The sequence below is a fragment of the Vigna unguiculata genome, chromosome 3 (genome assembly GCF_037176805.1).
Source record: "Vigna unguiculata cultivar grain cowpea cultivar isolate G323 ecotype 2 chromosome 3, ASM3717680v1, whole genome shotgun sequence".
NCBI classification, from domain to species: domain Eukaryota; kingdom Viridiplantae; phylum Streptophyta; class Magnoliopsida; order Fabales; family Fabaceae; genus Vigna; species Vigna unguiculata.
This window is the reverse complement of record NC_140794.1, coordinates 2,477,937-2,491,379: the sequence shown is the minus strand read 5'-3', so window position 1 is coordinate 2,491,379 and position 13,443 is coordinate 2,477,937. Positions and strand designations below refer to the sequence as shown.

The 13,443-nt window shown below is 27.9% G+C and overlaps 1 protein-coding gene across 3 annotated transcripts; it reads right to left on the bottom strand.

The window, feature by feature from the left end:
- Nucleotides 1–3,728: 3,728 nt before the first annotated feature.
- Nucleotides 3,729–7,908, bottom strand: LOC114178176 (uncharacterized). 3 transcript variants are annotated; one of them, XM_085671501.1, is made up of 9 exons: nt 7,823–7,907; nt 7,575–7,726; nt 6,153–7,416; nt 5,933–6,023; nt 5,640–5,797; nt 5,500–5,551; nt 5,163–5,242; nt 4,957–5,050; nt 3,729–4,629 (listed from the first exon to the last, which is right to left on the bottom strand). In XM_085671501.1, exons 3-9 carry the CDS (start codon nt 7,302–7,304, stop codon nt 4,097–4,099), a joined length of 2,160 nt encoding a protein of 719 aa, XP_085527627.1. In that variant the 5' UTR covers nt 7,305–7,416; nt 7,575–7,726; nt 7,823–7,907; the 3' UTR covers nt 3,729–4,096. The 3 variants fall into 3 exon arrangements, with proteins under 3 accessions (XP_085527627.1, XP_085527628.1, XP_027919732.1); XM_085671502.1 differs by having other exon boundaries at nt 6,153–7,726; nt 7,823–7,908; XM_028063931.2 differs by lacking the exon at nt 7,823–7,907 and having other exon boundaries at nt 7,575–7,740.
- Nucleotides 7,909–13,443: the final 5,535 nt, after the last annotated feature.

Here is a 13,443-nt window from a genome sequence, read left to right as displayed (position 1 = left end):
TTAGTTATCGCGTCACTTTATAAGTTACTGCTATTATTTTCTTTTTATGCATCATAATTTTTTATGGCATTTTATCCATGGTACTTTACACTGCTTATTTTAATAAAAACATTCTTTAATATCACGTTATATTTTAATTTTAATCTGTTTATTTTAAAATTAATTGTTTAAAACCACGTTAATATATATAAAATTTAAAGTTTCTAAATATAAAATATACATCATCAAATTTTTAATATAATATACTAATTATTTATTTAAAAGTCACCTTGTTTTTATCAACACGTTGTAACATACAATAGAAGAAGATGGAGTTTGTGTAATTTTTTTATTCAAATGTTAGTTATTAACTTTTATTAGTGGGAATTGAATCCACAACTTCTCCCACCATATATTTAAAACTTATTAAATCTATCTTATTTATCTAAATTGTTAAAAGAGTATTAACCTTGTGTTAATGTATAACTGGTGTCATTATGTATACAGATATTAATTAATAAACTCCTATTTAATCATATATCATATCATTATCACATGTAAGGTGTAAATTATGATAAATTAATCTTATTATATAAATTATGATAAATTAATCTTATTATATACTTGACATTTAATTTAATATTTTTCATTTTTGATTAACTAACATTTATTTTAAAAATTATTCTCTATCTTATTTAAAATATTACAATTTCAAAATCACCATGGTAACAATGTCATGTGTAACACTGAATATCTACTTTTTGTTTTCTTTATGCAGTTAAGTGAATAAGATGATATATTTTTTTTCAATGAATAAATATAAGAAACCCAACAACCCTAAATAAAAAAAATAAAATCTCTACAAATTAAGACCATTTGAAAAAAAAACTTAGTAATTTTTGAAGAAATATTTTTTTTGACATGATTAGTTTTGATTTGACATAATTCTTGCTCGTGGATAAGAATTATCCATAAGCTAATCCAACTCGACTCGCGATTTAAGTGATTCACACAAAATTAATCTCAAATAAATTAGTGAATAAACTAAAACGTTTATAAATTTGTCGGCTTGTGAAAAAAAAATTATAACCTATAACTTACACATGCTAGGAAAAATAATCGTCAACAAATGATTTTCCTAAAATAATATCAATCTATTAAGATGTATTATTACTATTATGTACTGTAAATATAAATGTTGAATCAAATTTGGAAAAAAATTTATTATAAAAAATAGGGTTAAATATGTTTTTGGTCCCTCAAGTTTCAGTGAATTTTGGAATTAGTCTCTCATTAAAACTTTATACCAATTTAGTCATTCATCTTTTAAAATATATGAATTTAGTCATTTTAACCAAATTTTGTTAAGTTTATTTGACGTTTCAAGCACATTTTATGATAGTATTTAAGTTAACATTGAAGCAAAAATGTGTCAAACAATGTAAATAATTTAAATACTATCATGAAATGCGCTTGAAACGTCAGATAAACTTAACAAAATTTGATTAAAATGACTAAATTCACACATTTTAAAAGATAAATGACTAAATTGGTCAAAAGTTTTGACAAGAAACTAATTTTAAATTTTGCTGAAACTTGAGAGAAAAAAACATATTTAACCCTAGAAAATAATAATATCAAAATGAATCAATTTAAATATTTTTAAAAACTTGTGGAAGGTAAAGTATCCACTTGGATGATTATGTTATGTTGGATTTGGCACTTCATCCAATGACTGCACCAATTCTGATAGCGTTATCCACATGATATCATATGATAGCAACAATACCTTTCATCAAACTCTTCTGGCCCATTCTTTTATGGTCCAAACATGGCCCAATCTTAGATTTTTATTCGCATCCAGCTCTTCTCTACGCATATTATTTAATCATTAATTTGGGCAATTAATTAAAGATCTAATCTAATAATTAAAATTTGGTTGGGAAGGAAGACTCCATTGAAAATCAAACCTAATACACTTAAAACTTCAAATGCTTTGCTTTAATTTTATTTAATACTCATTAGTTCTAAATAATTACCATATTGCATTTGTTGCTTTGGTGTAGGTTGGTTCTAAAGCGCGTTGCACAATTATTTTAGAATTTATTAGAGAAAATTTGTGTAAATGGATATTAAATGCAATAATAGTCAATTAGTCTAAGTGTTTGAACACATATTTCATACTACGTATATGAATCTAGGAATTTAAATTCAAATGATTGCTGTGATAAAATTAACTTAAGTATTTCACATTATATTTGTTATTTGGTTTGAAATTATTAAGGAAAAAATAGTCGTATAAAAAAAATTTGCATTGTATTACTTAATTTTAAACTATCAAATATGATAAATCTACTGTTTTTATAAGAATTGTTTAAGAAGTCACACTAATAATTATTTTTTATTTGTTAATAATATAATTCCTTAAATTAATAATACAAATATATTTAACTCATTTCTGAAATTACAATTTTGGTAAATAATTATTTAATTTTTATTTCATAACAATAATCTCATAATTAAAGACTTTTGGTTTCTTAATTATAATTTCTGTCAAATCCAATTGATGACATATAGTTCCCGATAAATATTTTAAGTCCTACCCAGTTTAAATAACATTAAAAGTAGATATTAAGTAAATCCAATGGGAACAAATCTTATTTATATCTTGTCAGATTGGGTTTTACTTTTAATGATTTGTTTTCAATTTAATTTCACAAACTGACTCAACTTTGTACATTAAATTCACCTGAAACGAAAAAACAAAAAAAGCAAGATTGAGTTGTTCAAGGTGATTGTCTCAACTACTCTAGTCCAACATAAGATAATTAATCAAGGACCTTATTTTCAAATCATATTGAGTTCATCTATTCCAAGAATAATATTTTCTCAAATGAAACTAAATTTAAATATCTGAATTGTCAAGTACCATATATTTCTATTCACCACTATCACAGTTGCAAGCAAAGTTTGACTCATAATGAAACAAATGCTTCTTGGGTCATCTCAAGATAAAATCTCCCAATTTTTTGTGTTCCTTCTGAAAAAATTAGTATCTGGTTGACACTGCACTCATCAAATTTCTGTTATGTAGCGTATCACTTGTTTGAGTTAATTCGAATAATCACAGTCATGTGTCACTATAGTTTCCATGTGAGCATAAACAATAGGATAAACCATAAACTTTTAGGTTAGAGTAATGAATTCACAAGCATCTTTTTCTACTCACACCTTATAGAAAGTAAAACTAGTGGCTTAAAACAGTGTCATCCATTACTTTACACGCAATTGGCATTTATCTACTTTTTTTATGCAACTGACATTTGTCTCCTGATTATAAGCTTGCAGTGGAAAACAACTATCACAGAATTTTATGCACATCAAAATGAAAACTACAAATGGTAGAGACCCAAAGGGAGAAAAGGGTGTCTTCCATATTATCTATATTATAACTTTTAAACCATTCATTCCTCAGAATCTTCTTTCAACAATTTAGTTTGTCTTCCAATACTCATCTAGATATAATAATGACATTTTTGTTCTATGTGACGATTTTTCAAATAAAAATAAGATAAATGATCAAACTTAAAACATTAAATATGAGATCAAGTTACAACAATTTGCTACCCTTCAGGCAATGAAACACATGTTTGGATAGCAGTTCAAAATGGACTTTCAGCATAGGAAGTAGTGTTCTGTAATTTTTTCATTTTGGCTACTTAAACATGCACAAAGTCATTGAATTCAGGTTCTGTAAGCAAAAATTCTTGTATAAATTAAAGTAGAATACAATCCTCTGTATATACACATGGTCATGAATTACAACTCGAGCAGGACCATCAGCAAAAATGAAACTTACAATTATCTTAACCAACAGTCCTTAAAAATTAAAGAATCATATAATTGATATGGACTTTGTATAAAGAATACTATATCATGTGAAGGCAATCTCCAATCAGGTACTGAAGTATTGCCCTGGCTGCTATATTACTACACTTGAAAACAATGAAAAGCTTTGCATTGTAGCAAATTTCACTGTATGCAAGAACCCTATATTGCTATGTGAGCATAGCCACTAACCTTGGAGTGCCCCAGAAAATGAGCCAAAAACTTAGTTTCAGCCACGAACAGGTAATCCATAATTCTGGTACACTCTTATGTATCCATCCCACCCTGCTGTCACAATTACTTGGCCCCATAAGTGGGAATTAGACATTCCCTTGCAAGCACTTCTCAAGAACTTGTACTCTGATTTACACATTGTAGGAGAAACAACAGTTTGTGTTTGACATGAGTCCACAAGTGCCTCCTCAGGCCACGTTGCAGAAACCTTTGGGATCAACTCTGACAGAAATCCCCGGCTTAAGAAGAAACAATCCGGCGAAGGCAGCGAACACCTCTGATTTGCATCATCTCCGAGCGACGGCGATAAGAGTGTTCCTGGGATTGACTCAATGCCACACCATGGTACAGCGATTGATGCGTTGTGGGAGAGAAAACTCTCTGAAGACCAAACTTTCTTTGCTTTGGAATTGCTCCTATCATGGCCATTGTAATTCCAGATACATACATTCGAATCCTCACTTACTGAGATGATATGTTTCCCATCAGTGGTGAAGGAAGCATTCATCTGACCAGCACTTCTTAAACCTGCAGGCAGAGAAGAGGAATAAGCAATAATTTATGTACTTTATTTCCTAAATACAACAATATAGTAATGCTTGTTTCTAATACTTAAAAGGGAAGAAATGTATATGGGATTGCAGCTCCTTGAGTGGTTTTGGTGTTGTTCTCCAATCTGAATAGGAGCTCTACCTTGGTAACCTAAGTTGATGTTTAATGCAAACCTTAATATGCAGATTAGTGATATAAAACTTAATTTTTATTCCAGAACAGCACTACGAGTTTCTGTGCATGTAAACTTTGTCCTACTTAAAAAGATGCAGCAAAAGAAGAATAAAACATGTGTAAACCTACCCTTGAATTTGTAGATTATGTCATCTCCAGAAAGTATACAGACATGTGAATCAGCAGAAGCAACCAATAATTTGCTCGGGTCAGTTGGTGAAAACTGCAAAATTTAGCCATATATGATATGATTAATGATCGGTATCCAACAGTGTTGTATAGGGTGGCACAGAAAAGCAAATTCCAAACCAGAAAGAGTGAGAGAAGTAACCAACCTGAAAGCCAGTGATCCTTTTCCCTGATGTCTTCTTTTTTCCTCGTAAACACAACTGAGCATCCAATTGCAGATGTTTATCTAGACAAGAGAATTCAACAATATGAAGATTGTTAGAAGCTGCTACTCATAATCATTTGTGAGATCATTGGTTTAAGTATGGACTCTGTTCTATATACTACAGGCAGAATATAACATCAAAGTAATCAAATCTGGAACAAGGGACATCTATATACAGAAGAAAGAGCAATATAAAACAATCACTCACACGAAATGTACAAATGAACCAACAAACCAATAACCTGAATATACTTTCATGAAGCCAAATACGTGCATACCTTGGATATCATAGAAACGGCAATTGCCTGCCATGGTACCCACAATTGTGCCCTGGAAGAATAAGAAAACAAATTTGAGGAACAAAGCAGAACATATTTTCCTGCCACAAATTTTCAGTTAAATGTATAGTGAAACAGACCTTTCCATCAGGGCGGAAGCACACAGCTGTGACTATCTCTCTGATATCTATGTAATCACTAACCCTACTGTTAACAACTTCCCAGATGCGCACTTTTCCATCAATTGAGCCACTGATGAAAACATTATCATTGATGGGGTTGAAATTGACGCATGTCACTGCATCAAAGGCAATAGTAAGAAACCAATATTCAGCAAAAAATGAAAAATTTAGAGGAACACGTTACAGAACAACCAATATTATGCAAATCATGTATCAACATACATAACTACACCAAGAGAGTAAAGACTCACCATAATTATTGTGGGGGAAAACTCTAAGACATCTATCAATTCCCACATGCCATAGGCGCACTGTCTTATCAACAGAGGATGACAGTAGAAACTGCAACATGTAAAGAAGAATATATACTACAGTAAGTTAAATTTTACAGAAAACTAAATCATATGCAAGTTTAAAGATAGCGCAAAATATAAGAAGACAAATAATAACTTGCTTTATATGGAAACTAACCCCTCTTTTGGACCAAGCAAGGTCCAAAATGTCCCCACTGTGACCTTGGAATTCGTGCAAAGGTTTTGCCGATATACGGAAGGTCCTCGGTGGGATAATCACACAGGTTGCTTCAGGGGGTCTTCTCAACTTCTCCGGTTTGACTAATTTTTCTTTATCTACACCAAGGGGAGCGATACATGAAAAATTATTTATTTTGAAATATATATTTGATGGATCATTGTCCAGAATGTCCAGTTCACTTGATCTCTCATCCTCAACCACCTTCCACACACGTACCATCCCATCTTCACCACCACTAGCCAGATACTTTCCATCAAGACTGAATTTCATTGTCAAAATAACACCCTTATGTGCTTTAAACTCCTGCTCCGTGTAAAGGGAGGAAAGCTCCTTAAACCGCTTTTTATACGAATGAACTCGAACTCTTTGTATCCCACTTCCATCCACTGAATCACAGTCTTTGCACTTAGTTTCATCAAGCCCGTGATTATGAACAAAACAAGCAATAGAATCAAGTGTCTTTAGCCAACCCCTCTTCATTTTTCTTTTTCCAACTCCTAACAACCTTGTGTTTTCAGCATCTCTCTGCAAATGTCTGCGAACCATCGATGAAGGCCCAGTATTTCTCTGAAACTCCTCCAAGCTAATCAATTGGTTCGAACCCAAAACACGCAGTGTACTTAGAGTTCCATCCTGACCCAGCTTATCCACAATATACTGTGTTCCATCATCCAAATTCCTTATCATACACGCCGAATTCTCGCGATTTTCACGGGAACCGGAAGCCTCACCAGACAAGGAATCCAGCACAATCTGGTTTGAGGTAGAGGGAAGACCCTCCTCAACAGCAAGAGAAGTCCTCAAAACCGCCCCACTTGTAGCAGTGATTCGGTCAATCCCACAAGGTTGATCTTGAAACTCCTCTCCCTTGGTTGAATAATCCAAATCAGACTCCAAACCCATCCATCTCAAGAAATTCTGGCGTCTCTGGTTAACACTTGCAAGGTCTTTTGCCCACACCTTGTGCCTAGTAACATGTCCGTTATTACCAGAACTAGATTCATCTGATTCTGAACAATCCGAACTCCCATCAGAGACAGAGCACAATTCCTCACGAGTATCATAAAACTGATCCTCTCCCCCATCCATATCCTACCTTTCCCCAATTCCCAGTGCTAATCTCAAGCAGATTCCTTTCTTACTGAATAAACAATTCTGAATTGAACGGATGAGTTTTACTTCAATTGGGGGAAAAGGGTATCTGAAAGCACACAAATCAGGAACAGTTACGGCGAATCCAAGAGACAAACAAAAGAGGAGCTAAACAAGAGAAGAAAAAAAACATGGATTTTGGAGAATGAAGCGTAGAAAAACGAGAAGAGGCAGAGAGGGGAAAGAAAACATGGGATGTTTTCTGACCTTGGTTATCTTCAAAATTGGAGCTTGATCCAGAAATCGAAACAATTTTCATAGGGATCTTCGCTGTGTTTGTTTGTTCAGTCTGCACTGTGCATCCACAGGAATACCTACCCACACCCACCACTTTGTGGTACGGCAAAGAAGGTTAAAAACTGAAGAAAAAAAAATTATTATTATTATTACCATTATTTAGTTAAACTAAAAAATAATAGTATTATTTGAGAAGAACAGAGAAGGAAAAAGATTGCCTCGTTGTGTGCGTGTCTAAGACTGGAACTAACGAATGAATGATTTTTTTGAAATTTACAATTGACTCAGTCTACTCTTAACTTCCGCACTTTCTTTTTTTTTTTTCTCTCCAAATGAATCAGATACCTTTCTTTTCCACCTTCATTTCCTTCAAATGCTTCAACTTTTTTTCACCATCTCATTTTATTATTCTAATATTCCACTCCCTCTGCCAATACAAATATTTTTCCTTTTTTTTTCTCTTCCTACACTTCAATTACTTACTTTATGAATATTTAAAATATCAGTTATCCTAATTCAATTAACGGCACAAAAAGGTCGAGTGAATTAAGAATTTGTAATAACAGCTCTGTAGTTATTAATCAAAGTCAACTGTTAAGATTAATTGCATAATTTATTACATATATATATATATATATATATATATTCCTTTAAAAAAAACCAAATAAGTTATTTTGAAGTGAAAAATAAAAAATATATTTGATTCTAACTTATTATAGTCAAATATTTTAAATCCAATTCTTAACCGTTATATTTTATGTATTATATATATTTATTGTAATTGATCATCAAACAACAAAATATAATATAACATCTATGTATTATTTATATATAAAATATAATTACAAAACATTTTAGATATAATAATAGAAAGATAAATTGTTATAAACAAAATCTAATATATTTGTTATTATCAACAACTCAAAAAAATTTCATGTACTTTGAGACTTACTTTAATTAATTCTATTTATTATCATTTCCACTGTAGACCAACACAAAAAGAATAACACAATGACGTAAGACTTTTGTTATCACATTTTTATCATAAATTAATGTTTGATTTAAATTAAGAATTTGATCCAATATCGAATTGCAAGATTAATTATTAATATATATATATATATATATATATATATATATATATATATATATATATATATATATATATTGACACTTTCATGTAAAATTAATTTTCCGAAAAAGAAATCTAATATTGGTGTTTACGCGTCTTTTTTTTCTATGGAATATCATGAAAGATCGTGTAAACGCTAAAATCTGAAACATCAACATTAGGGTCCTTTGACCTTTCTCCTTTACCTTTATATATATATATATATATATATATATATATATATATATATATATATATATATATATATATATATATATATATATATATATATATATATATATATATATATATATATCAAAAGTATTGATATTATTTTTTATAATTTTGATTTAAGACAAATGATGTTTATTATTGTTAGAAATTTTTTTTATAGCGACTATTTGAAGAGTTGTTTTTAGACAAAACATTTTAATATAATTGTATAAAATTAACTTATAGAGACACATGGACAAATGCTATCTCATTTAATTACCATTTCTGTAGCAAGAAACATAACATCTTTTTCGTGTGTTCTTCAAAAGTTGAAAGTTTTCATGAAATATAATTTGTGTATATCAATCTAAATTACGAACATTCTTAGTGAACCATGAATTCAGTAACTTGTAATATTATATATTTTAAAATATTTAATTAATTTTTACATAAATAAATACATTTTCTAAACGTATCCTCAAATGGTTTTAAATTATAAAAAATTTGCGCAAATATTTAACTTATATAATTATTAAATACATAATTTTTTTTATCTTTGGTCTCTTCTAAACTCAAATGCTAGTTCCGTGAGGAGTAATATAAAAATTGATTTTCTTATTTTATGTTCTAAAAGGACTTTGTTAACGTTCCGTTTCGTTACAGGAAAACTTAGGTTGTTTGGACAGGTGAAAAAGACGTGGGGCAATCTAGTTAGTTTTGTTAAAAGTGAAGAAAAAAAAAAAAAACAAATGAGAGATTTTAGAAGAAAAGTACGACTTAACAAAAGTAATAAGAAAATCATGATCTTACTTTTAAACCATATTTTAAACCCTAAACTATCAACAATTATAAACAAATTTTATATTTTATATAAGAGTTAAATATATTTTTAGTCACTCAAATTTTAGTGAAATTTAAAATTAGTCTTTTTTCAAAAAAATTTACCAATTTAGTCATCATTTTTAAAAATGTGTGAATTTAGTCATTTTAACCAAATTTTATTAAATTTATGTGACATTTCAAACGTGTTTATGGTAATATTTAAGTTAACATTGAAGTGAAGATATGTCAAACAGTATAAACAATTCAAATACTATCATCAAAAGTATTTAAAATTTCATATAAACTTAACAAAATTTTGTTAGATGATTAAATCCACGTATTTCTAAAAAATGAAGGATTAAATTGGTTAAAATTTTTAAAAATAAATTAATTCTAAATTTCAATTAAACTTGAGAAACCAAAAACATATTTAACCTTTTATATAAATATACTCGGCTGACAATATTTATGGCAAATACTAAAATTAACTCCATTTATTAGGATATATATCCTTCCTACCAGTAAATATTTTTATTTTTATTTTGGAAGTTTAGGTGTGTAACTAAAACTTTCAAAACTGTACATTATTAACACTTTTTCTCAATCAAAATCTTAAGATATAAAAAGTTAATTAAATATATAATAAAGAATAAAACTCTTACTATGACAACAAAAAATTGACTACCTTAATTCATTACTTCTTATATTCTTCGTGGTATAATTTATTTTTAAAATAAATCATTTCAAATTTTGGAATTTTAAAAACATTTTAAAGAGAATGAACCTTTTTTTCTAAAAAAAAAATTAATAAAATAAATAATGAATATTTATAATCTTTTTGTAAAGTTTTTATTTATTTATTTACTTTAAAAATTACCTCTAAAGAAAAAGTGCTACAATGCACACATATATGAATTACACACTTTAGTTATTATTTAGTATAAAGTAAAAATTGGATTGTAAATTGTAAGCCACCAAATGGTCAAAATCAACCTTCTAAGAGATAGCAATGCCAACACTTTTGTTCTATCTATCTTTTATTCCAAGCCAAGAGAGCATATACTACTCAACAACATCTTACCTATTATTTTACCAACAAATAATATATTTGGCTAAACTGAGAAAATTCACCTGGTCAAATTTTGAGTTTGTATTGATTTTTTTTTTTAATCAAAATAGATTATTGAATTTGTCATTAGAATCATAGCATAGATTTAAGATAAAGATGCAGCACGAACGTATTACTTTATATAATAAAAATTAAAACATGCATTGAAGAGGAAAATAACAAAATAAACATATGAATAGTTTTTTAAAATAATTTAAATTTAAAAGCAAGTTAGAGAACGACATGCCCATTTTGTAAGAAGAGATAAATTAGAAATAATATTAATCTTTCATGATTTTCTACTTTGATAAATAACAGTGACTTTTCTCCCTTGTATGAAATATTTTTGAAATTGGTTTTGTTATAAATATTAATTTATATAAAGATTTTTTTCCTTGTAAGTGCCGAGTCATAGAATGATAACACGTTCACCTCAAGTCATTGAAAATCAAACATCAAAATAAGTATTTGGTCAAAGTTTTGACCATGTTTTCTATGGCGGTCGATACATTAAACTGTGGATAATGATTTTTATTATACAATTTCGTTGTTTTTTAAAATAGTTTATATAAAATTTTAAATACATCTGAAGTTGCTTGAAAATCCCGTGAGATAAAGAAAAAAAAAAAACTTAATTGCACCTTCAACCAATACATTTATATATATTTTTTCTCTTAGCCTCGGAAGAGTCAAAACCACTCTACACTTAAGTCAAATAAACTCATGTATATTCATTTTCAAAAAAGTATTTTAATAACTAATAAATGTTGAAATGAATAAATTTAGATGAATTAATTTTGCTTTTTTTTATTCCTAATTTCATAAAAGCCTGTATGAATGCGATTTTATATTGTATTTTTAAATAATATAGAATAACAAGGTTGGTGTTATTGAGATAAAAACAAATAGTTGAGCAATTTGAACAATTTCAAAACCATCTAGGTCGTTAGGGTATCATTTTCAATGTTGAAGTTGTGATAGAAATAATAAAGACAAAAATAATCCATAATTAGAATGTTAAGATAGACTAATTCATCCAAGCTTATCATTGATTAACCAAAAATGGCTTAAGATTGATTTTGAAACTTTTTTCAAAAGAATGAGTTGTTTTTAGTAATAAGATAGTTTATTATAATTCTATTTAAATTTTAAGTTTTCGTTCATTATTGTTTTGAAAAATTTATTACTTTTAAAGCAACCTCAATCGTTAAAACTATTATATAAACTGTATATATATTTAGAAAATAATATATCCTTATATGAAAGGTAAATTGATTTATTATTTTTTAATATATTTAATTTTGAAAACAAATCTAATTCATCAATATCTCAAGATTTTAAGGTTTAGGAAGTTTTCTTTGAAAACTATATTGTTTAGTGATTTTGATTTTTTTTAATATTAAATAAAAATATTTTCATATAATTTAAATGGTTCAAATCGTGATAATTGTTTTATCTATTGCGTATAAAAAATAATCTATTATAATGATTGTCAAGCATATTTTAAAATTTAATTTTCAACATTTTTACAAAATGATTATTTCTTTCTACTACTTACGTGTTTTTTGTAAGAAACTTAAATTGTATATCAATTTCGAAATCTTTTACAAAAATCAATGCATTTTTTAATTAATTTCTCATATACCTTTTTAAAATATAAAGAAGAATTCTTAATTTTTTAATTATTGAATGACATCACTAATTAATGACACACTTATCTTTTTATTGTAATTTTTTTTACAAAGTTAACCACAGATAAATATATAGTGTCAAATAATTATTTGTGACAAAAATTTTAAACTTAAAAGTCGTTAAACAATTAACTTCATTTTTTATTTTATAATTATCGCTAATTACAATCAATTCTAATAAAACATTTATTATTTGTGAAATATGAAATCTTAACACTTTCATACTTTAGTATAAAAGTATACTTTAGTATAAAACTACAACCTTTATTTACGTAATAAGATTTGTTTTTTATATAATTTTATATTTATTACTTAATTTATCAGTTATTTTTATTAAATATATTATAAACTTGTAAGATATTAGCTCATTTTACAACTATCAACTAAATGTTTTACCAAACATGTTCACAGTCTTAACTGCCTTTTCCACTCTTTAATCTAAAAGCATTAATACTATCATTTAAATATCACGATGTTTTGAATTATGGACTAAAATGTATAACTAATTTACTTGTTTTTGAATTTAAAGCATTTAATTCGTAAAGGCAGTATCAAAACCCGATTTTGATGACTAAATTTTCGATGGAAAGAAATAAAATCATGAATGAGAAGTGTAGTGCATTATTGTTATATAGAGAAAAGTCATTTCAAGTTTCATATTTGTTTTCCTTTTCCTAATATTTGGTACCTAAGCTTTTCACAACTTCAAGTTTTCACAACTTTTCTCACATGCCTAACCTTTATTTAATGCTAAGGAATCAAATGACTTGTAAAATCCAGATCCTATTTATTTAGAACCATCTCATTTTAAAAGAATAGAGATAAAATGAATTAAGTTGTCCCCTAATTATATAATCAATTTATTAACTTTAACTTTTACAAAAACTTTCTTAT